This window comes from Carlito syrichta, unplaced genomic scaffold (genome assembly GCF_000164805.1).
Source record: "Carlito syrichta isolate Samal-C Ts95f unplaced genomic scaffold, Tarsius_syrichta-2.0.1 Scaffold289796, whole genome shotgun sequence".
Classification (NCBI taxonomy): domain Eukaryota; kingdom Metazoa; phylum Chordata; class Mammalia; order Primates; family Tarsiidae; genus Carlito; species Carlito syrichta.
In genome coordinates, this window is record NW_007233892.1 from 541,135 (window position 1) to 567,423 (window position 26,289).

The window sequence follows — 26,289 nt, forward strand, 5'->3', positions numbered from 1 at the left end:
ATCTTCAAGATGAAATGGAAACCAGGTATTTTGTTCACTACTTGATCTTATGAAAAAACAAACAGCAACAAAATATGCTTCCTTGTTTTGTTGTGCTAGGCAAAGACACTTTAGTCATTTATTTTTATGGCTCTGCAGTTCAGCCTCTGCAGACAGGAAACTTTTCTTAGGAAACCTTCCACAGATAAAAGTGCAGGTGAGAAAAAAACACCTGGATGCAGAACTTAAAAGAATTGACATGAAATTAACAAATTCGAATGTTGTCTCTCACCAAGCCACTGTGTACTTGGGAGCAAATCATTCAGACCTCCATGGAAGAGGTTACACCAGGTTAGGGTAATATATGTTCAGTACAGGGGATAAATTGTGTCTACATGTTTGTTTTATCTGGTAAACAAAATAGTTTAATATATTTTGAAGTCAAATGACTTGAGTCAGTTTCTTGTAGACCTCATCTCTTATTTGGTTGACACTGACACTCCAATGAGGGGCAGAGGGGTTTTTTTTTTCATAAGGAAGAGAACACTGGGAGGCATATGTCCTTCCGGTATTTGCCACAGCAAACAGTTATGAGAAATGCACAGTGCTGTGGTTTGGGGGCTTAAGTCCTGACTTACTCAACTAGTCCTTTGAAAGTGCAGAAAAGTCAAAGAGCAGGATAAAAACAGAAATTTCCTCTTGCATGTGGCATAACTGTAAAGACTGTCGTTTTTTTATGGGATATGAAAGTAAATCTTGCTCAGTGCAGTAACATTCCACATGTGCCATAAATAAAAACCATACTGGGAACAAAAGAAGTAGGTAAGTGAAAATCTCCAGCAAAAGAGTTCTAAGCACTTCCAACATGTTTATATATTGGTTCTTGCTCTTTTCAAATTGATTTATGAATTTATCTGCAACAAAGAAATTTAGGAATAAGTCACCTTTTAAATAATAATTTCAGCATGAATTATTTTCTCACGGCCATAGGGGGAAAAAAAACAACCATAATAATACCTTTTCACATCACTTAGCAGTCTTTTTCTTTTTGATTGACTATACATCCTAGTAATGCCAGAATTGCTTTTTACTAGTTTGCCACAGACGAAGACAGTGGAATCCTCCTGTATAAGGGTGACAAAGACCATATTGCAGTAGAACTCTACCGAGGACGTGTTCGTGCCAGCTACGACACTGGTTCTCACCCAGCTTCTGCCATTTACAGGTGAAGATCTCTCAGTTATGGGTAAAGGTGAAAAGAAATTGTTTAATGAAGAACCGCTTCTTCTGTATTGTCTTGTAATGGGAAGGAAAAGGAATAATTTGGCCCCAACAGGCGATATGATAGTGATCAATCTGGCAGGAATAGATGGCATATTTAGGTTGTGTAATTTGAGGAGAGATTTATAAGGGGACTACAATACACAAAGAGTGACAGGGACAATAAGTAACCTGAGGCTAGAAATGAGGGATGCAGGAATGTGAGATCAAAAAGAGGGAGCAGTTATGGAAATCTATGCTCTGAGAAGGCTTTCGGTAGGGGCTTGCCTGCCAGGATCCTAGGACCTTCAATAGAGATCTACCGTCATCTCTCAGGAAAACAGCCAGCTTCAAAATACTTTCCCTCCTTCCAACAATCTCCTGCCTGTGTTCCCCATTGGCCAAAACAGATGCCAGAGAACAAGGAATCTACTGATTCAGGTAATATAGCTTGCATATGAGCTTTTCAGGGAACAGCTGGGTGAAGAAGGATGGAGGAGTGCTACAGGGAAACAAATAGACTGCTCATCCACACACATTTGTTGAACACCTACTGTGTGCCAGACACTCTCATAAGCTTTAAGGAACAAAGTCCTTGCTCTTTTGGAGCTTACACAAAATAAGCAAATGGGACTCATACAATTTTGTGATTAACCTTGATAGTTCATTTTCAAAAAGTGATATTGATATATTGAAAATGTGAAAGAGGGAGTGTTCATGGGCATAAATATTGGTGCTTTATGCACAAGCTAACCATCAGAGCCCCTCTTGTGGGCTGCAACACCAGTTATTTATCATCCTGCAGACAAGTCACCCAGTTACTTTCTTTACATATACATATAACAGCCACCCTTTAAAGAGGTGGTAAAATTTTCCAGGCAGGTAATGGTAATGTAAATGAATTAAACATGTCAAGTGCAAGAAAGTAGTATGTTCTCACCCTTTTATTCTGTAAAGTATCTAGCTTTTTAGGTAAGTATTCCTCCATTACAAATAACCTTGATGTTGGCAATATAGCAGGAGTAGTTGTGACTGGAATGAACAGTAGCAAATTTTTGGCAAAAAAGGATTGCATCCACTTACTTCTCCCTGAATGTTGCCTTGTGAAAATATGGGCCCACGTTTTTCAGATTCCTGATTTTTCAAAGAAAGGCAGTAATATATATTTTTTAACATAAAGTTTTCTCACCTTTAAATTTCATTTGCATTTTTAATACAACATATGATGAAAAAACACATCTGTAGGTCAAATACACTTGGCATCAAGTAAGAGGACATCAATTGTGACGTAAAATGGAGATACTTGTCTTCATCTTGTTATTTATTTCTAATTTTATAGAAATGGGATCTTGCTACACTGCCCAGGGTAGTATTAAACTCCTGGCCTCAAGTGATCTTCCTATCTCAGCATCCCAAAGTGCTAGGATTACAGGCATGAACTACCGGACCTGACCTGTCTTATTAATATTTTCATGTGTACCAATGTGCTTCAAAAGGCTTCACATCTTATTTGATCTGTCATAATAGTTCTGGGAAAGTGGATGCCAATGATAGCCATGAATGGAATTTGATAAGTTCTTTTGGTGCTGTGTTAACCCACTTGGGATTATTTGGAGTATGGAAACAAACACATAATTGTTGGTTTTTTCCAAGTGAAATACAATAGTTACTTTATCTCCAAATGATGATGAATTAGTGCCAACATTTTAGATATTATTAGGCCTTAAATTATGTAGTGTCTACGTGTTTCAGCCCATTAAAATATTTCAGAAATTTGCAGTTCATTGCTTTTTGGATTTTTTGATTTGTTTTATTCTATGTAATGAAGCAGCATAGAAGTCTCAGAAACCATAGCAACAGTTTTGAGGTTGGCTTATTAATGCTAGTGTTCACGTATCACATAAAATATACTGAAAATTTTCTAGATAATTTGTAGAAACCCAAGTGTTTATATCCAACTGAGAACTTAGAGCATTTTTGTTCATCACCTTTTCCGACTAACAAAGAATAGAGTATATCTTGTGAAAAGAATATCATGCTGCATGCTCTTTATTAAGAAACAGGAGTTCATGTTTCTGCTAGAAGATCGTATAATAGAAATACATAATGTGAGATCTAGGGAAACATAACTTTAATTTAATTCTTGCCTTTTAGTTTATGACACACCAGTCAAGAAAATGTATGACATTAGTTTTTAATGAAAGAAAAGAAGCAACAGAAACCCAGAATTCAGATACATAGATATGTATAATATGCTATATTAATTTATATTAACGATGTAACACTGTATATTAAGAAAATTAATACATATTATTTTATTAAGAAAAAAGGAAATAAGGAAAAAAGAAGGAAATGACCCTCTCTATGCATAATATTGAAAGATTTCTAAAGCCAGGCATGGTGGCTCATGCCTGTAATCCCAGCACTTTGGAAGGTGAAGGCAAGAGGATTGCCTGAGTCCAAGGGTTCGAAACCAGCTTGGACAAAAAGGCGAGACATTGTTTCTACAATAAAAAGAAATAAAATAAAATTAGCCAGGAATGGTGTTGTGCCACTATAGTTCCAGTTACTTGGAAGGCTGAGACGGGAGGATCTCTTGAGTCCAGGAGGTCAAGGCTGCAGTGGCCATGAGCGTGCTCCACTGCGCTCCAGCCTGAGCGAGAGTGAGACTCTTACTCAAAAAAAAAAAGAAAAAAGAAAGATTTCCAAGATATATTGCTCAGTTAAAAATAAATAAAATGTAAGGAAGAACAGTGTCAAAGGTGGTAAATACAGGAACTTGTATTTCCATGTATTTGTATAAAGATAAACTAGACTTAGAGAGGAAGAAGAGAGTAGAAACATGACTTCTGTATGAATGCCATTTTATATTATTTTTATTTTGAGCCATTTGAATGTCATTTTCACTCAAAAATAAAACAAATAATAGAAAAGAGCAAGTACTCTTGATTCAAGTCCCAGCACTGGCATCCATTAACAGTGTGTCTTGGGCAAATTGCTTCTGCTTTCTGGCCCTCATCTGGCACATGGGGATGATAAGTAATAGTGCCCTCTTCATGGGATAGCAGTAAAAATTGTATGACTTGATTACATGTAAAGCATTGAGAACAATGCACAGCAGATTGTAAATAATGATCACTATTGGTATCACAAATTCATGATGTCCGAAACTGAGTTCGTTTTATTTGCTTCACCACCTGTGTTCCCATCACATTCCTTATTTCATTGATAGATTTGGAGTTGATCATACTCAGGGATCTATCACAGAAACAAACAACAGAGTACCATATGTTCTCACTCATAAGCAAACCTTGAACAATTATAACACTATAAGAAAGCGTTTGGCAGTAATGGGAAACTGTCAGGGAAGGGGGAGAGTGGGATTGGCAGTTGAGGGAAACTGCCAGGGGAGGGAGGGGCATACGTCATCAACAAGGGTACCTGCATAATCAACGTTTGTATACCTAACCCTGAATTGTAATTCACCCCACATCTTTATAATAAAAAATTTTAAAATTTAAAAAAAATTAAAAATAAAAAAGAAAAGCATCAACCGCTTCTTCGGCGTCACAGCTATAGTGAATTTACTCTTAATCTTTTTCTTTCCCTCACCTTCAGTTTGCAATTTGTCCCAAGTGTTAACTATGCTCCAGTTAATTTTCTGACTTTTGTTCAAATGTCAGAAAGTGTCAGCACCTCTTTCCTTGTTCAGACCCTTACTACCGGGTGAAATCTTTAATGAAAAGTACTTCTTCCCTTACTCCGTAGTATGACCCATCAATAATATTGTTGCACTCCATAAGCTTTCCATGAGTTGCTATTAAGTATTTTGTCTGGTTGAATTAAGTTTTTATAACCTGATTTGTCTTCACTTAAGTTCAGCTTTATTGTCATAATTGTATGTCATACAAAATTTGCTTTGGTAAAACGTTGTTTTCTCAATTTTGTATTATTTAATGTGTTATGGGAGCCTTGCACACAGAAATAATTTTGTACATTAGGTGCATCATTTCAGTTCCCTGGCTAATTTTCAACAACGGGGGAAATGAATTTTATTTTATCAAAATTAAATCTAATAAAATTGGAGGATTAATAATATATTAACTTATTGTTTCTGTAGGATGTTTTTTGGGTTAAATATATATTTTATTTTTAAAAATGTACTTTTATATGATGAGGGATTCTCTTACTTTATTTTATTATAAAGATGTGGGGTGCAAGTCAGGATTAGGTATAAGTAATTTACGTGGGCCAGGCTCAGTGACTTAGCCTGTAATCCCAGTACTTTGGGAGGCCGAGGTGAGTGGATGGCCTGAGCCTATTGGGTTCGAGACCTGCCTAGGTAACTTGGCGAGTCCTCGTCTCTACAATTTAAAAAAAAAAAAAAATTAGCCGGGCATGGTAGCGCACGTCTGTAGTTCCGGCTACTTGGAAGGCTGAGGCAGAAGGATTACCAGAGCCCTGTGGGTTGACACTGGGGTGGCCATGAGTGTGCCACTGCACTCCAGTCTGGGTGATGGAGTGAGACTCCAACTCAAAAATAATAATAATAATAATAAGTAGTAGTAGTAGTAGTCTACGTGCAGGTGCAGTTTGGGTCTTCATCTGGTCCTTACTTCCCCTGGTTTACGATCAGGTACCCTCAGTGAAGTTACACGCGCGCCCCCCCCCACGCATACCCTGGCAGTGTTCAGCGACTGCCCATCCTTGTCTTGTAGTGTTGTGGTAAATGTTCAGGACTCCCTTACGAGTCAGAGCATATGGTAATCAATTATTTGTTTCTGTGATAGATCACTGAGTATGGTGGACCTTAGATGTCAGCTATTATTTCATATAAATCAGTGTAAGGACAATTATTTCATGAAATTAAGTCTAGACTGAAAATTTGCTGCCGACTTCAAAGTAATTTTTTAAAATCTAGATAAGGAGAAACATTTTTAAAATATTATTAATGAAAAATATATGCTTCTTTAGATTCAAGTTAATGTCATTTTCCAAACCAGACAGCTTCTTTGGAAAAATAGTCAGCTACTATTTAAAAACTGAGATAGGCGAGGCTTGGTAGCTCAGCCTGTAATCTCAGCACTTTGGGAGGCGAGGCAAGTGGATTACCTGAACCCATGGATTTGAGACCAGCCAAGGCAACTTAGTGAGGCCTTGTCTCTACAATAAATAAATAATTAACCAGGCGTAATAGCGCATCCCTGTAGTTCCGGCTACTTGGAAGACTGAGGCAGAAGGATCACTGAAGCCCAACAGGTTGACGCTGAGGTGGCTGTGAGTGTATCACTGCACTCCAGCCTGGGCAACGGAGTGAGACTCCAACTCAAAACAAACAAACAAACAAGAAAACTGAGACAATAGTTAACATAGATTTAAGTGTGTTTAAGAAAACTGATTAGTAATTATCTTGTAACTGCAGAAATAAAGTAACATGCACATTTTCTCATTTTATCTCTTAATTCCTAACAGAAGATTTCAGCTCCAAGGAGACATGTCTACTGTTAATATACACCAAACATGCAGGCAGAGTATAGAGCAGATGTTTCAAAGAGCATGCATAGGAATCACCTGAGAGGCATGTTAAAACAATGCCATGTGTTCTCATTCATAAGCAGACCCTAAACATTTACCATAATACTATAAGAAAGGGATTGGCAGTAGCAGGACACTGCCAAAGGAGGGACGGGGGGCACACAACATCATTAAGCGTATCTGATCTCAAACCAGGCAAAGTGGGGAACAAAGCGAGGCCCAAACTTGGCCTGTACAATGACCACTTGTACACATAATCCTGAATTGTGCCCCATATCTTTAAAATTAAAAAATAAACATTAAAAGCCACTAATTACTGACTCAGTACATCTGGGATAGGCCCAAGAATTTGCATTTCTAACGCGTTCTCAGGTGAGGGCTGTGTTCCAGGGACTATATTTTGAGAGTTGCTTCTGCAAAGGGAATATGTTTGAGCTGTACTTTGAGAGCTGATCGTGTGCATCTCTTTGCATATCCCAGGTTCTACAACAGCATGCATGATATTCATAATGAAATCAGCCATGTTGGGAGTATATCTACCACAAAAGTCAGCAAATGCTACAAAGCTAGTCTCTCTCCTTTCTTTTCCCCACAGAACCGGTTTTTAAACATTTGCCACCATCCTACTGCCTAAAGGGCTCTAACCAGCAACAATAGAGACAAAATAAGCTTTCTAACAATGGAATGAATGTAGAATATGGCACACATGCCTGATTTCTTTTGTTTTGTTTTGTTTTGACTTGGAGTCTCACTCGGTCGCCCAGACTGGAGTGCCGTAGCCGCTCCCGGTCACCACAGACTCGACCTGCTGGGCTCCGGCGATCCTTCCGCCTCAGCCTTCCGAGTAGCCGGAATTGCAGGCGTGCGCTACACGCCCGGCTGATTTTCTTTTTTTTTTGATTTATTGTAGAGATGAGGTCTCACTGCCCAGGCGGGTCTCGAACCCGTGGGCTCAGGCAATCCACTACCTCAGCCTCCCAAAGGCGCGGGATTACAGGCTGAGCCACCGAGCCCGGCACTTGCCTGATTTCTACAGCACTTAGAGAAAAGCACAAAGAGGGACTCAGTCGTGGTGCCATGAATGAGTGAGTGAGTGAATGCATGAATGAATGAATGGCAGCCTAAACTTAAAGACAGGGCTGGAGTAATAAATGTTTGTTCTCAGACAGGCTGATAATTTACTGGCCTTCAAAGCAACTCTGTTTTAATCTAGATAAGGAGAAACTATTTTTTTGTTTACAAAAGTTATTGAGGAAAAGTGTATGTATACTCCTTTCTTTAGATTCAAATTGTCATTTTCCAAACCAGACAGCATCTTTGGAAACACAGTCAACTGCTGTTTAAAAATGGGGAAGTCAGATGAATTACCGCCTTACTACTACACAGGACTATACCATGCCTTGATAATTTTCCATATTTAGGGGACCTGTTCAACTTCAGGGAGCTTTCCATTGCCTCCTGTCGGATTTGGTTGGCTATAGAGGCCTCTGGTTTGTGCAACTTGCAGACTTACATTTTAACAAAAATAATAAGGAAACTCAACAAAGACAGTATCTGTTTCTGAGGAGTTGAGGCTCATTAAGAGGCAGACAGTAGACAGATTCTACTTGGTTTTCTTATTTCCAAGATAAACATTCAGGCATTCTTCGTATGCCACATGGCACGGCACCACCATTTAGTTGTTTTATAACCTTGGGCAAGTTGCTTCGTGTCTTTGTGCTTCAGTTTCATCATCTCTGTAAATGCTGTTAGACTTTTTTCCCCCCACAGGTGTTGTGAGAATTGGAAATAACGCATGAAAGTGGTTGACACAGAGTAGGTTCACAGTAATGGGTGATGCTGGTGGTTTGTGAGTACTCTTCATGCTCAAATATCTGGATACTGATTGATAGATGCTAAAGGGACAACTCTGTGTCATCACATCTAACACTACATTATGTTCAAATATAGGAGTCCTTTTCTATCTATTTTAGTGAATTTTATTTAACCAGTCTTAAAAGTACTGATTAAAATATACCATTACCAACAAACTGTTTTTTGTAAAACTTGCTTATGAAAAACAATTATAGGTATACATAGATATCTTTAACCTCATTTGGCTTTCCTATTCCTTTTGACTTAAAGAGATAGGCAAGGACATTTTTTTATTATCATCCCCATTCCACAAATGAAATGCATTCATCTCAGAGATATCAAAATAAGACGACCAGTTGAGTGTGATTTCCAATTCCCATTCCATTGTATAGAATATGCCACCAGATACTTTAAAATTTTAAGGCAAAACCTGGAATTCACATAAGAAAAAAAGCTGTTTATTAAACTACTGAGATATCTTAATATTTATGGTTGAGCTAGAACAATTGTTAATGTGTCCTGCATAAGCAGAATAGAGAAAGAATGAGAGACATTTTAGAGCCCCTGATTTTTTTAAGCCCCAAGTTTTGCAACTCTTTTTTGTGGTAATCACAGGCATAGTTCGGTAACTGTTTTGATACATGTATTCAGTCCAGAAATTCAAGGAAACAAATCTTGGGTAATAGATGACTGTAGTAAAATGAAACTACATAATAATAGTAATAAATGCAATTTATGTTCCCTGTGGAATGACTCCAAGTTAAGTGGTTCACTTGCGACTTCTGTGAGTCATCAAATATATACATAGTTCCTTAGGAAATAGTTAAAGAGAGTTTATCAATACTTACCAGAACCCAAAAGGATGCCATAGGTATATACACGTGGGTATATAGCAAAGAGCTGTGATAGACTACAAAACTGATGATAGCCCAGGCAGTCCTACCATGTAATGACTGGTGTGTTGATCGCTGCTCTAATTTTAAAGAGGTATGTTGGCAAAGGGTTCCTGAGCATTCCCAGTTCATCTCAAGCTATAGAAGATAGCATGAAACACCAGTTGAAAATATTACTAACTGACATATTCTTTTCAGGCCCCATATATACAATATCGTCTTAAAAAACAAATAATCTAAAAATACATATTAACTCTGCAATACTTAACTTGTTGAAAGTCAAGATGAGGCCTCACTTAATTCCAGGGAGATATAAACAGAATTAAATTCAGTGTTAACTATTACCAGGATCTAGAATGATCAGATTAGACCATTAAGATGTTTAGGGCAAGAAAAATTTAGTCAGTCTGAATCTCATTCGTAATTGAGAAAATCAAATCCAAATTCAGTTTTCAAATCCATATACTTTGTATGCATTCTCATGACCTTAAAACTCCTATTATAAGATTATTGCTTTTTTATAATTCAGTGATTTTCAGTAAATGAACCTGATTGTGCAGCTGTCATATAAGGGTATTTGCTACTGGACTTTATTCCCAGGATATTTGGGAGAGAAATATTAAAGGCTTGTTAGTGATGGGATATTCCCAGAATATTTGGGAGAGAAATATTAAAGGTTTGTTAGAATATTGGAGAGAGAAACATTAAAGGTGTGTTAGTTATGAGAACACTTGCCATTTGTATAGTTCTAGGTACTCTTCAGGTTGTCAATTGTACAAATAGTACATATTAATTGAGAGCACATACACTGCAGCCAGGCAACCTGGCTTCAAATCTGTTTAGTCACTAACTCGCTTTGTCACCTTGGGTATCCTAAATACCCAACTCTTGTGACGCTTTAGTGAGGTGATCCGTGTAAAGTTCTTACAATGGTACTTGGCCTGTACTATGTGCTATATCTTTCTTTGCTCTTATTATATATATTTCTCTGATGAGGGGGGAAAAAGGCAAAGAAAAATCACCCTAGGTCACACTAACCCAAGATCACACATCTAATGAAAGGTAGGATAGTCTGAGCAAGATTTATCTCTCAGCATTATCCTTCAAAATACTTGTACTGAAAATTCCAAATTTTTTAAAGAAAATCATTCTTTTAGAAGTTCAATCCTAAATGTTCTGGAAAACCTAATGATTAAAGATAACTATAGTCTAATTCATGTTACTAATTATATATATATGTTATTTCCAATACATCATCAATACATATTTGCTATGTGTGTGTGTGTGTGTGTGTGTATTTGTGTGTGTATGTGTGTGTGTGTGTGTGTGTGTGTCTACTATTTACCAGACACTCTGCTGGAAACATTAAGAAATACAGAAGTAAATAATATATGACCCTTATTTTAAAGTAGCTATAATTAGTGGGAATTTAAGTCATGTACTGTTTTTAAAAATGGAACAAAAAAGAGAATAGAGAAGCAGTAAGTAAAGTGAGTTGATGAAGAGGCTACTTACCCTCCAGGTTGCTAGCTGAAGCACTGCATTAGGATGTATAAAACTTTAAAGGTTTTACTTAAGCCATTCAGTTGTACTGCATCCAATACCATCATGGATGCCTCAGTTGTCTGAGACCATCATGTAACCAAAAATCCATTTGTCAGTACATATGGGCCTTTTCTTTGCGGTTTTAAAGGAAAAAAGAGGACCTAATTATGAATATTTAAACATTTAATTAAGATCAGTGTTCTTAGAACATTCATATGCAACCACTTAAAGAGTTATTTGTAATTCCAAAGGAAAAAGAAATTGGTTTCTATCCCCTCTATTTATTGTAACGTTTTACTTTAAAACTTTTAGCAACTTGAACAAGATATTCCCCAAGAAAGTCATATTTCTGTCAGCCTTTAGTATTTTCTTATAATGAATATTAAATATAAAGCTAAGTTAAATTTCCTCCTGAAGAAAGTTCTGAAATAGCATTGAATTATTTGTAAGATGATGATGGTTGTGGTGATGGGAGTTGCTGAAGGAGATTGTGAGGCTAATATCTAACCCTCAACTTGGTTATGCTATGCATTTTTTAAAAATCATTTCATATAGACTTCAAACCATAGCCAGTGAAGGGAGAAATATATATTAGCATTTACTAAAGAAAAAACTGAAATGTATTAGTAAATAAGTAACTTATCTAAAATCAAACATTTAATAAATGCAAGACAAAGGTTCAAATTCAGGTTTATGTGACTACAAAATCTGTATGTTTAACTATGAGCCAATATTACTAATAACCTAATTGTTCCCTTAGAAACAGTCATGTTTAAGACCACTAACTTTTGGTATACTGTTTTATTTAGAAATCACTTTCTAGAAAGTCTATTGTTTCCTCTGTTGATTTTGATAGTGTTAAATATGGGGATAATTAAATGTGCAGAAGGCAAAAATATTGATTAGCATGTCTAACATTTAATTTTTAAAATTTGATATCTGAGACAGGCTGTCAAAGAGTCCTGTACACATGGACTCTTCTAAGCACTTACTCCAAGAGAATTAAATGATATCAAGTGATATCACATTTCTGCAGAATGAGTCATATTGTTCTCGAGTCAAAACCTTCTTATTATGTCAATAAATAATGAAATACGATTAGACTCCCGTGATGAGAACCATGTAGCAATGTTAATACAGTTTTCTGTCACTTTCAGTCTTTACCTTTTTATAAATTTTAATATCAGAACCTGTAAATGTAGGCAGTCATCTTGTGTCAGAAGTATTAGGTATTCACATTTAGGAATAATCAATCATATGTTTCCATATTTTCACTTTGGAGTCATTTTCAATCTTTCCGGTCAGTATTGCAGAATGTTAGGTCTTTAATAATCACTATTTACTTTTTGACCCCATTTCTATCATGCCATATTTTGCCTGTGTAATGAAAGGTAAGTATATTCCTGACACTGCACTGTTTTCTTCTTTGATCCTGTTTCATTGATCCTGTTTTCTTTTTTGTCTGCCATAACTCAGAGTTAGATTTGAAACCACACTTTAAAACCATTTAACACATGTTTACTAATTGCACTCAGCTTCATCTTATCTTTCAGTTCTTATTTTCCAGTCACCTTATTTCTTAATCTTTTTGTTTTTATCCATTTTTTGAATTTCTGTAAGCCCTTTCAAGTTTCTTGTTTTGTTTTGTGCTTGTAGGTGACAGTAATAATCACTAAACCCAGCGCTGACAAGTTATAGAAAAGAAACTGAAAAACGATTGTCAGTGCTAGATTTCTTAGCTCTGACTATGTTGAGAATTTTATGTAATCTGTTATTCTCAAGTCTCCACTGAACATAGACTTATTCATAATAGTATCAGTCAATGAGCACCCATCTAAAAAATGCACAGAAAGTAGGAGTATATCATTACAAAATTTCAGAAAGTGCCAAGATCCCACCAAGTTATTTATTTTTGTATTTGTTTGTATGTTTGATTCTGATAAGTCTTAATATACAGTGTTATGAGAGCAGAAGCCAGCAATATCCCAACATCAGTGAATCTAGAGTCAACTTGGCACAGGTGTATGTTCCTTGTCTTTTCAATATGATTTAGAGTAACAGCAGCTTAGTAAATGGAACTTTTGTAGCATTTAAAAGAAAATGCATAAATTATCCTTTGTAATTCCTACACATTGAGATAATGTGGCTGGATAATGATAAAAGGTACTCCTTTCCACTTCTCCCCATGGGAGCACAGACTTATTTTGTATTCAGTTACTTAGAAGCTGAAATTGATTGCATCTCCTCGAAAATATCTTTTTTGAAAAAAAAATCAACTCCTGAGCTTTGTCTTCATTAATGTTAGATATAAGTGCCTTTTTTCAAGGAGTGGCTTATTGAAGTTTATATCTTATCTACTTTTCTTTAACGAAAAGAAAATAGAAGAATTGGCTAAATTGTTTTTCCATTGTAGCGTGGAGACGATCAATGATGGAAACTTCCACATTGTAGAACTGCTCGCCCTGGATCAGAGTCTCTCTTTGTCTGTGGATGGAGGTAGCCCCAAGATCATCACCAACTTGTCAAAGCAATCCACTCTGAATTTTGACTCTCCACTCTATGTAGGAGGTAAGTTCTCTTCCAAATGCATTGGGTCCTCAAATCATATGATTCTCATCGTAAATTAATTCTGAAATCATTGATGCCTAGTGCATCAATTTTTGCATTTGACCAGTAGCAATCAGTCATTGAAAGGTGGACTGCAAAGTTAGAACAGAAAGATCTCTAGATGAGTGTTAAAGAAACATTTCATAATCCTGACTCTGGTTCTCACTAAATATGTGTCACTAGGGTAGAGGAGGACATTATTTAATATATTTTTTGTCTATTACATTATCTCATCTTAGGTAATTTACAGCTCATATCAATTAATCTTTTTTGTGGTGTGTGTGTGTTGGGATCTCACTCTGTCACCCAGGCTGGAGTTCAGAGGCATCATAATGGCTCACTGCAGCCTCAAACATCTGGGCTTAGGAGATCCTTCCACTTCAACCTCCCAAGTAGCTGAGACTACAGGTGCATACTACCATACCCAGCTAATTTTCTTATTGTTTTTGTAAAAACAAGGTCTCACTATGTTTCCCAGGCTGGTCTCAATCTCTGGGACTCAAGCAATCCTTCCCCCTCAGTCCCCAAAAGTGCTGGAATAACAGGTCTGAGCCACTGTACCAGGCCTCATTGAATTGTAAATTTGATCTGGTCTATAAGAGAAAAAAAGTTGGTTAGTGGGCAGAGAGACAATAACGAAAATGATGAAACAAACTCCAAACAATCCAGGGAGTAGATAACCTCACCACAGCTCCCTTAGGGAAGCTGACCCTACAAAGCTCAGTCAGATGTTACAGTGCTGGGATTTCTGCACTACCAGTTGCTAATTCATGTGGATGACAAGATAATTAACCCAATCCAGTGAATGAATGAATGAATTCAATGTACAAATTGTACTGAGAAAACAGGAAGTAGTCCTGTGAAGGTAGTATCTTAATGTGAATGAACAAGAGAGAGGATCGGAAAGGTAAATTAAACCTTGGAATGATAAAGACCCTGAACTTTATTTTTAAGTAACAAGAAGGCAGATGAGTGAATAAATAAGGGGCAGAGCTATAAGCAAAGTTCTAATGGTGCCCAGAGAAGAGGACCCACAAAGGAAAGAACTCCCACTCTTGTCTCTAGCTGAAGAAGCAAATATAAGCTGGAGGCATAGAATTTCAAAATTCAGGCAAAGGAGCAAGAAAGCAAGTGATGTTGAATGGAGGTGTAATGAATTAAATTGTATAAAATTGATTTGAATTGACAGATAAAACTAATTTCTTTCACAGATAAATAAGCTAAAGCTTCTGAACAGGTCAATGTACCTGATTTCTTCACCATGACAGGTATTTGCATGAAGTTTCATGTTATTCCCTGAAGAATAGTAACATTGGGATGCAGCACCATTATCTTAACCCCTCAAAGCCTTCTCTTAAGGCATTTTGGAATTGTCCTCTAAGTCTAGAACACTTCTGTTTTTAATAATTTCAGTAGTAGAAAATCTTAACACTTTTATAAAGTTAGATTTTTTCAAGAAACAATTCAGAGTATTTGATTCAACTCTGTAAATATTCATTAAGCACCTACCTCATGCTGGAAACTAAGTAAATGGATACATATAGAATACAAAGTTAGAAAAGAAATGTCCTTGGAAAGCTAGGAATGCAGACCCATCTTCAAGTAACTATAATGCATTATAATTAAACTATTGCACATTGAGCTGACTCACTAAATTGACTGGTCTGATTGCTTAATGAGAATCACAACTCTGAGACTTACTGAAAACAAAAATAATCTGTATTCCACTTAACCAGGTTGCTTTGGGATGGCTGAAGCAAGTCACAGATGTACCTGTGATTTGAGAGAAAATAAATTATATTTATTGTAAGCGCATGCTGTGTCCCCAACATAATGTTTCTTTTATAGTCTTGTCTTCAGAGACCTTAAGAAGTAAGTATTATTTTCTCTGTTTTACGGTTCCAGAGAGGACAGCCTCAGGGACTTTTATAACTTTTCCAAGTTCAGAAAGGTATTAAGTAGTAGACACCTCACTTAAGTCCTCATCTATCTGACTCCAAAGCCACTTGCAATCATCATTCACTTCTTAACATCAAGCAGGGAGAGAAGAAATCTAAGCTTTGTGGGGTTTTTTATTGTTTATTTCCAGATTTGTCCTTCACTTGATTTTATTATGCTTTTATTAGAAACTATTTCATTTCATTTTTAAAACCCCTTTAGAACATAGTGCAAAATAAATTTTTAAAATACAGGATGGGATTATCTAGGTCAGAACATTTTTTTTTTAAGAAAAAAGTTTTTAAATTCCAAAATGAAAAGCGCCAATCCTTCTAAGGGTAGAGCAAGAAAAAGAACCCAGACCTCACCTCTTTCCCAGCCAGGCCTGAGGGAAACCACTTTCATCCCAGCCCCTGGGACCACTTCCTTCCAGCTCAGACTGTGGTTTCAAGGGAGATTCGGATTTCTAAAATGCGAGGAACCCATTAGACCACTGCTTTGAATGCTGGGTGGAAAAGGCATGAGAAGCAGTTAGAAAAGGAGAGTGAGGTAAACAAGTTCAGTTTAAAAACAGGGACACGAAGGTGATGCGTTCTCTCCTCCAGAAGTATAGGGAGAAACAACTTAACCTACCCTTAGGTTATCAACTATCCATAGTATAAGTCTTACTTAACACATAACAATTTAATCTTTGATTTTTTCTATATAAAAGTCCAACCAAAACCTTACTATCTAACAGAACAATAATAATAATATTAACTAAATAAGACCCGCACATAGGGATTCATGCATATATCACAAATCCCCTCCCAGTGCTGCCACACAGGACAAAGGACTTCAGTCTTGATACTCGGTCTTTTTTGTTGTTGTTTTGAAGCATGTAAAATCTAAGACTAAAAACTCTTTACTATATTACCTCCTAATTGATTGAATCCTAGCTAGGCCCATGGCATAGAGGAAAGGCTAAAAAAATTGTGGCCAGACCCAGTGGCTCAGCCTGTCATCCCTGCACTTTGGGAGGCCAAGGTGAATGAATTGCCTGAGCCCGCAGGTTCAAGACCAGCCCGGGCAACTTGGCAAGACCTCGTCTCTACCAGTTAAAAAAATAAATAAGCCAATTAGCCGGGTGTGGTAGCATATGCTTGTAGTTCTGGCTATTTGGAAGGCTGAGATGGAAGGATCGCCGGAGCCCAGCAGGTCGATGCTGGGGTGTCCATGAGTGTGCCACTGCACTCCAGCCTGGGCAATGGAATGAGACTCCAACTCAATAAAAAAAAAAGAAAAATGTGACTCTTCTGTTTATCAGTTAAGACATATCCAAGCACATGAGCAGGTCGATTCAGAAGAGTTCTTGATTTTAAGATATTCTGTTGAAATTCAAATATATGTATGAGTATAAACATTTTCATGTACAAGTTATTCTCAGTGAAGCCTGGTCCTTTATAATTGTTAACTTTAGGACAATTAAAAAAAAAAAAAAACAGATTTACTAATTGTTTCTCCCTGCTGTGGAACATCGCCAGTCTGTATTAATCTTGACATGTGCACATATGTGCTTTGTGCCACTATCAAAATGAGCTGTTAAAAATAGTTTGGGGAGCCGGGCTTGGTGGCTCAACCTGTAATCCCGCGCCTTTGGGAGGCTGAGGTGAGTGAATTGCCTGAGCCCTCGGGTTCGAGACCCGCCTGGGCAGCGAGACCTCATCTCTACAATAAATCAAAAAATCAGCCGGGTGTGGTAGCTCATGCCTGTAATTCCGGCTACTCGGAAGGCTGAGGTGGAAGGATCGCTGGAGCCCAGCAGGTCGAGGCTGCGGTGGCCGGGAGCAGCCACTGCACTCCAGTCTGGGTGACCGAGTGAGACTCCAACTCAAAAAAAAAAAAATAGTTTGGGGAGATGTTTATTTTTCATCTCTGAAGAATGGATAATAAATATATGATCATTAAAATCCACACGTTTATGATGGATAGATATTAAATTAGAAAGACTTACCCCAGAGCAAGAATTTTCTGTTACTAGTCCTCTACTGGAAATGGCAAATTTCAGCCTTTTGACCCTGCTCTAGAAAGCAACCCAGTTTCCAAAGCTAGAGGGACACACACTAAAAGATTGCATTCATGGAACTTAAAAACCAATGAATTCAGTACCGTCAAAGTGTGAGCATGGATCAGCTGCATCAGAATCACCTAAGCTGCATGTTGACATTTAGACTTCTGCAATTCTCCCATCCCTACAGAAGGAGAACCTCAGGGTAGGGAGAGAATGGGGCCTGGGAAGTTGTGTTGGAGCATGCATCTCTGGTCCAGCTGCTCATGTTATAGACGAGAAAATTTAGAGAAATAAAATGATTGGTTGAAGTGCACACAGAACCGCAAATAAAGGTCAACCTAAACGAGTGGTTTTCTACGCCTTACACCTAGGTGTCTGACGTTGGTACCTGCTAGAACATAAATAGATGAGACATTTCCTTTGAATGAGATCTGTGGTTTTTGGTCTTTATAATCAACAAACCCCCTGGAGAGTGAGAGCCTGAGTTTTTCTCAGCCTAGAATCTCCTGCCAGTAGTCCAGAGTCCAGGCACAGCTAGGACATGAGCACCAGGCGGGGAAAGTCAGCCACTCAAAAGGACTGCAGCTCTCTCCTCTCACCCCACAGTGACCTGGATGGTTGCCTTCTGCAGGATGCCTTCCAGGAACAATTTAAGGGTCTAGTCTAAACCATGGAAATATTCCTCAGTTTTGCCAAAATGAGGGTTACCAGATGACTGTCACTAGTGGAATCCATGTGTACAAAGATTACAATGCTCTGTTTTTGAAGGAATTTCTTTGAATTCTTGATTTCTTGGAATGTGAAGGCCTTACTCTCAATTAGCAAGAAAAAAACAAAATGTGAATGAGGTGCTATGCTGGTAAGAATCAGGGGCTAGTTTTTCAGGCATTGACATCAATGGTTGAGCTCTCAGATGTTGCTCGTGATAAGCTGGATGTGTTGCTTACACAGAATATAGCATGGCTGGGTTGAATGGTCACTGTGAACCCCAGCTCTCACCCTCTGAAACTTGGTGGATCTAACCCTGACTCCAGTTATTGAAGAGGTTTAGCTCATCAGCTTAACTGGAATCCAAACTTGCTGGATGGCACTGAGCATGTCACCTGAGCTCTGTGGGCCCTGGCCTCCTTGTCTTTTAGATAACAGGGGTGAGGGGGGTAGACTTAGTCAGAGCACTACAAACTGAGCTTTTTCGACATCTGGGTTTCCAAAAGATTGTCTCTAGAGGGAGAGTTATAGAGAGGAAAAAACATTAATCCCTATCACCCAGTCTTGCTTCTAAGTACAGCAGCTCTGCCTCTAGGTTTTATATATTTGTGTCCCTGTAAAGTTTTGTTTGTGACAGATTTTTAAAATTAATAATTGACCACCAGTGTACTTTATTCTAGTTGTGCATTAGAATTGCCTGGAGCATCCACAAAACAAAAGCAAAAAATACACATCTTTTCTCCACTGCCCCCAACTCTGCCCAGATATCCTGATTTAGTAGATGTGGGGAAGTTCCAAGCATCAATATTTCTGGTTAAAAAATGACTGTGGATCTCCCAAAGAGTATGACTTCTGACCTGGTGTCCCTTCCCAGGCATGCCGGGGAAGAACAACGTGGCATCTCTGCGCCAAGCTCCCGGGCAGAACGGCACCAGCTTCCACGGCTGCATCCGGAATCTTTACATCAATAGTGAGCTGCAGGACTTCCGGAAGGTGCCCATGCAAACAGGCATTCTGCCCGGCTGTGAGCCATGTCACAAGAAGGTGTGTGCCCATGGCACGTGTCAGCCCAGCAGCCAGTCAGGCTTCACCTGTGAGTGCCAGGAAGGATGGATGGGGCCCCTCTGTGACCAACGGACCAATGACCCCTGTCTCGGAAATAAGTAAGTTCCTGCTGCTGTATGGTTGAACATACACATTGAAACCCTCAAAGCAAAACCCTGGGAAGAAGGGAACAAAGTACAAAGTCATATGGATGGGGTGAGGGAAAGAAGGAGGGAAAACCATTAGTCATTAGTATTCTGTTCCTCATATTTGTCTAGTCGTCCTCCCTTTGTTTTTACCTCCTCTGCCGAATGCATTCCCACTCCTGTGCTTCTCCTCCCCTGTAGATGTGTCCATGGGACCTGCTTGCCCATCAATGCATTCTCCTACAGCTGTAAGTGCCTGGAGGGCCATGGAGGTGTCCTCTGTGATGAAGAGGAGGATCTGTTTAACCCCTGCCAGGCAATCAAGTGTAAGCACGGGAAGTGCAGGCTCTCAGGACTTGGGCAGCCCTACTGTGAATGTAGCAGTGGATACACAGGGGACAGCTGCGATAGAGGTAAGCCAGCCCAGTGGGGCAGCTCCTTCCTGTCTTGGCAAAACAAGAGGGACCCCCCACCTTTGAAAGCAGTGAGAGAAAGAGTGAAAGAAACAGATGAGAGAGACAGAGACAGAGAGAAGGGAGTGATATGAGAGAATATCAGGTGTTTTCGCCATGTGCAGTTGCCACTAGTGATTTAAGTGCCATGAAGGGACCAGATGTGAAATGTCCTGGACTTCCACAGCAAGATTGTCCTCAGCATTCTGACACCATCTCACATCTTGGTTTACTGTGAAAATCCTCCTTTTCACCTTCTGTAAAAGCACACTTACTTTTCTTGTCTCTTACCTTTACCTATTGTTCCCATCCATTTGGATTGTTAATTCGTCTTCTACGCAGAGATGATGGAGCTAATAATTCTGCTCTGGTTTTAGTACCAAGTCACCTTTGACCTTAGAGCTAACTGATTGATCACAGCAAATTGTATGGGTGAGAAGGATGGAAATGGGTTGACTTCTAAGCCCACCATCCTCCTTGTCCTCCTCCTCCTCCTCCTCCTCCTCCGTCTGCGTGATCAGAGATCGCTTTGCCTCCAGCTGGCACAGATTTTGTTTTGCATCAGATGGATGAGACAAAAGGAACGTGCCCATAGAAGCTTTTAGCAGATGTCTCTTTTTTGAACTATGTACTTCATACTAGGGTAATTTATGAAGTTAGTGGAATGTTACTTGTATTAAGTAACAGTTTGGATAATATTAAACTCTAGGTCTAATAAATTAAATTGCATACTCTCTGAAACTGCTCCCTGTGGTAAACAAAACCAGCTGTTAGTTGTGTAAAAACAGACGATATGTATTTTTTTTCCTTTTTTGCAATGAAGGAAAAGATTTAGGAATCCAATTTTATTCAGTTTAATAGCATTGTATTTATAGTCTACGTATACAGCATTCACTTTGCTGAAAATAAAGACCAAAAAACAATATTTTTTAGAGAACAGTGTGCTGTGTCATCAGTCAATAATATGTAATATAGGTAACAAAGAAGAAACAAAGACAACACCTCCTGAATTGAGATATAGATTCACAGTCCCTTAGCATGACTTACAGACATTGTTCTCAAGATGCTTGTGCTTCTTGTTCTTTCCTAGAAATCTCTTGTCGAGGGGAACGGATAAGAGATTATTACCAAAAGCAGCAGGGCTATGCCGCTTGCCAAACAACCAAGAAGGTCTCCCGACTGGAGTGCAAAGGTGGGTGTGCGGGAGGGCAGTGCTGTGGAACTCTGAGGAGCAAGCGGCGGAAATACTCTTTTGAATGCACTGATGGGTCCTCCTTCGTGGACGAGGTTGAGAAGGTGGTGAAGTGCGGATGTACGAGGTGTGCCTCCTAAATGCTTTCAGCAGGTCTGTCTTTGGAAAATGTTGTATACTTCTTGGCCATGTTGGACTAATTGATGCTTCATAGTGGAAATATTTGAAATATATTGTAAAATAAAATACAGAACAGACTTATTTTTATTATGATAATAAAGACTTTTTTTTCTGCATTTGGGGAAAAAAGAAAAATAAATGCTTGGACTGAAGTTTCCCCTACCTGAAGAAGAGTATGCAGAAAGATACACCTGGAGGCATTAGAACCACGATGGAAACCTTTGCAATCCGGATCCATCTTTGTAACATGGTAAAGACAAGCAGAAGCACATACAAAAGGGACAGAGTGCACTGATGTGATGTTTCCCAGAGCATAAACCTGTGTACCCTCCTTCATATCAGCGGCATTCACTAGGACACACCAAGCACATACTTGTGAATGAGGACTTAAGGCAGGGGAATGGAACTCCAGAAGTCAAAGGTAGAGTAAATGGATGAGAATTATTTGGGCAAAATGTAAAGTATCCTGAAGATCTGGTTTCCATTCATGAGAGGAAATGAAAGTGCTAAAATAAAATTTATCTTCTTTTTCGATGTCAGCATGTCAGCAGAAGCAGCACACAAAAATGTTTATCTGCCATTTTCCAGTATTAGTTTTTTGTAATATAAATGATAAAGGAGATGATAAAGAACCAATAGATTATTGATAAATAAATTAGTAATAATATGAATTTTTTGTTTCTATGAGTTCTAAACAGCCCTATACAGTATTCAGTTTCAATGAGAAATATTTATTGTATCAAAGTACATTGTACTTAACATTTTAGGCCATCCTTTTGCTGTTTCTTGATGCTTTAATATATATTAATTTATAATTATCCTGATATTTTTGTACATTTTTCAAACTTAAAATCAGGATTTTTTTTTTTTTTTTGGCAATAGTACTAACAAAGGGTTTTATCTTGGGATAAATATGTGTTGGTCTGTTTGTTGACCTTGACATCTGACCACTGGTGTCACTGACCTACTCACCTCATTCAGGACACCTGTAGAGAGTATGCAATGTCCAAGAAAGGAAAACACAAATCTGTGTATGAGATGGTCATTGATTGTACAGAGAGAAGAGGCCTCTCAGCAACATGTCCTCACAGAAAAGAAATGGTATGTAGCAATCGATGCTAGAAAGTAGACCTTTTACAAATTAATATCTCCTTGACCTGTTTTACCCTTTTATTGGGGGGTGGAGAGAAAAAAAGACTGTCATGTGAAGAACTGTGATTTTTTCTCCAAACAATAAAACTCCTTTATTACCTTAATGTTCCCATGTTAACATGTTTGCTGCTAAATTACAGTGTAGAATTTATAATGATTTATAGTGGACTGTACTCTTCCCTCTTTAAATCCCAGGGTGCCCTGTAAAGACGCAGATGTTTCTTTCCAAAAACTTTTTTTACAAAGAAAATTAGATGTACATGTATAATTCAGTGTGCTTTGTCTTTCTCCAGACTAATATCAGTTACACTGCTGATGTTTGTAAATTAAACAGATATTTACTTCATTAACAGCTTGGTGGTTTTCTTAAAAATTGCACAATAGTGAGGCCCCTCTTTCAGACCTTGTTAACTGAAATGATTTAGAAAGAGCAAGGAAGAAATCCTATACTTTTTGTTGCCAAAATTGTTTTGAGACTCACACATTGTCATATCTGGGGACTTTGGACTGGCCCCATAAAAGAGTTGGATGTAAGAACTCACTCTTTGCTAGGAAAAAGATACATCTTCACTTAATTTCTTCAAAAAAATTGTAAGGTAAAGTTTAAGGTGAAGTGGTTTTTTGTTCTTTTCCCCTCAAATAGAACAAGATGGAAAACAATAAAAGATGGAGTGTCTTTTGTCACTCTCAAGCCAGAGTTGGCGACCTCAAAGCATACCATCCTGAACAGAGAAACAACACTGGCCAGGGAGAATATTAATACTCATTCAACATGATAAGATGTCTTTGTTTCTTTGTGAGAGAACCAAATGTACACACGTACATAGACACAAACACACACACACACACACACACACACACACACACACACATACACACACACACACACACGATCTTTCACAGACATGGACATTCAAACATTTATTCTTTCTTATTTAACATGTCTTTGTTTAATTTTTTTAAATATTGTGCAGCCATTGTAAACATTTCTTTATTCCCATTGATTGCTTCTTTTTTGCATGGGGTTTAGATCATTCATTAAACAAAGAAGCATCTTACAATCCCATGATTTAGATTTGTGTTTATAGGCGCATGTTATCTATTTAGCCACTGTGCTTTGAATGCTTACTATATTTGTCAGGTACTAAGCTAAGGACTTTGTATGAAATATCTCATTCATCTTCATAAAACTGTGGAGTTATTGGGCTTTCTGTCTTATACAAGCATTTAGGGCTCACAAACAAAGTAGCAGATAACACTTCAGCCATTTAAGACTTTGTGTCTATAATAAAGGCATTATCATAGTAACGACTACATTTTGGGGAGACTTTTTAAGCTTTGGATCCTTATTTCCACAGCCCAATAATTCTTCTCTATTGATTATAAAGATTTAAGTAATCTAGAGTAGTGACTTTACTTTTTTTTTTTGAGTTGAAGTCTCACTCTATCGCCCAGACTGGAGTGCAGTGGCCGCTCCCAGTCACCACAGCCTCAACCTGCTGGGCTCCGGCGATCCTTCCTCCTCAGCCTTCCGAGTAGCCGAAATTACAGGCGCGCGCTACCACGCCCGGCTGATTTTTTGATTTATTGTAGAAATGAGGTCTCGCTGCCCAGGCAGGTCTCGAACCCGCGGGCTCAGGCAATCCACTCACCTCAGCCTCCCAAAGGCGCGGGATTATAGGCTGAGCCACCAAACCCGGCTACTTTTTTCCAAGGAAACAAAAAAGTGAAGTCTTCATAGCTTCCAGACTATATTCTTTCTTTTTCCTGCTCATAAAGACACGAAATAAAATTATGGCTGTTTGGGATTTGGACTTAGCAAGTTTCTTGGGGGATTGTTTGCTCTGTGATAGGACTACCTTCTGCACATATGTCCTTCTCTGAGAAATACATAGGCAAATAAGTAATGCAAACAGGACAAATTAAGGGCAACTATTCATGTTATAACTGGCCCCTTACTTATAAGGCCTTGATCCCAGGATTTCTTTAAATAGAAAACTATTCCAGAACATGTCCAACAGCATTTAATACATTTTTTAAAATTGTACACTTTGGAATCAAAGCTACTACATTTGTAATCTGAAAAAATAAAGTGATTAAAGATCCCTAATGTGTTTACTTTAAATTCTCACGTGAGTGAAGCACTGTCAGGAAATGCCATGGCATTTGACATGTGTTTGATTTAAGATATGTTCATTGAATAATAACCATCTCAATCTTTGGAATTTTATTTTAGCACAGATTTCCTGAAATTATTTCTAAGCAATGTTGACTAACACCATTTTAAAATTGTTCTGAGCATCTTCTTTTTTGGATAATTTGCTTTGTCAGCAGCAATTCTTACTGGCGAAATGATGAAAAAACTGTTGAAATCGATTCTGGACTTAAAGATCTTGAGCTTTATGGTGTCACTTGCCTCAGGGAATGATCATTGTTTCAAAAGTAATGTTTGTAAAACATACATATAAACTATAAAAAGTATATGAGGCTTCTTATAAAGCTTTATATTGAGTATAAAAAGCTATATGTGATACATAAGCTATCTTCATCTTTAATCCTGTATATTTAAAAGTAACAACAGATTTATATTTTCTATCTCCCCTCATGTGCAGGAAGCTATACTAAACTTTTGATATACAGCTTAAGATGAAACAGACATTCCTTTGGCCATTTTAGAGCTTTGCTCTATGTGGTTGAAGTTAAAGTGGGTAATAGATATTATACAAATGGTCACACTAGTACATAATTTCAGTTGAGATAATCACCCTGAAAGAAGTTATGCGATACTAGGAAACAGTATAGCACAAGGATCCACTCAAATACACATTGAGAGGTTCTGTAATGCCTCTGTGAGGAAGTAACATTTAAGCCAAATCAAGAAGATCAAGTTTGTCTAGGATGAAGTCAGATGGAAATCTGTGTGGGAATAGGGGTTGCAGGTTCATACAGAAAGTGCAGCCTGTGTATAGTCCTGATGAGGGAGAGAACTCTTGCATGGTCAAGGAAACAAATTAATTTAGTGAAGCTAGGGTGAGACATAGGTTTATTTGTTGTGTATAACACAACAGTGGCCATTTTGGGGCTTTCCTGATTCACTTCGTACAGTCCATATTTTTTCTTCTGGCCATCTGTTTGCAGTGAGCTTTTAAAATTTCAACCAAAAAGGATTTCCGTTTTTAAATAGTTACTAGTTATTTGACTTAATGCAGTTCTTCTCAATTACCAAACAAATGAAATACCTCTAAAGACATAAAAAATATGAGTACTTGAAAAAAGTAGTGCTGAAAACTAGGAATAGCATTCCAGAATTTCAGAGGAATTTTCATGAACTGAAGACTGATCAAGCTAGATTAAAAAACAACTGCTGGTCAGTTCATGTTTTGAAACTCATGTGCATTTCTTCTCTGTTTATACCAAGACCAGAGCCTCGGGAAATGAGTCAGCTGGAAACATATCAGAAAATATCTGTTCATCAAAGGTATCAATTAAAATCTGAGTTTAAGTTGCAGTATGGTGACTGTTCCCAGCTGGAAACACCTTGGATTACAGTTGCTGACTTGGGAAGTCCCAGCCTTCTGTCCACCAGCCCATCCTTCACTCTATTAAACGAAAACAATTTTTTTCCTCTAGGTAATGTCCAAATCTTTAACTCTAACTGCAGGATAAAATCTATACTCTTCAGCTTGATATTCCAGATTCCTCCCAAAGTGACCTGTTCAAATTAGCCTTTAAGCTGTGCTCTTAAGCTGAAAAA

General features: G+C 38.0%; 1 protein-coding gene across 4 annotated transcripts in view; it reads left to right on the plus strand.

Annotated features, from left to right (window-relative positions):
* The window catches only part of SLIT2 (slit guidance ligand 2), a 387,750-nt gene extending 364,869 nt beyond the window's left edge, over positions 1-22,881 (plus strand). For all 4 annotated transcript variants that reach the window (XM_008054352.2, XM_021710555.1, XM_021710556.1 and 1 more), the window contains 5 exons: positions 1,074-1,204; positions 13,480-13,634; positions 19,244-19,532; positions 19,761-19,972; positions 21,102-22,881. In XM_008054352.2, the coding sequence (XP_008052543.1) occupies positions 1,074-1,204; positions 13,480-13,634; positions 19,244-19,532; positions 19,761-19,972; positions 21,102-21,343 (1,029 nt within the window). In that variant the 3' untranslated portion in view covers positions 21,344-22,881. The remainder of the gene's footprint in view (positions 1-1,073; positions 1,205-13,479; positions 13,635-19,243; positions 19,533-19,760; positions 19,973-21,101) is intronic.
* Positions 22,882-26,289: the final 3,408 nt, after the last annotated feature.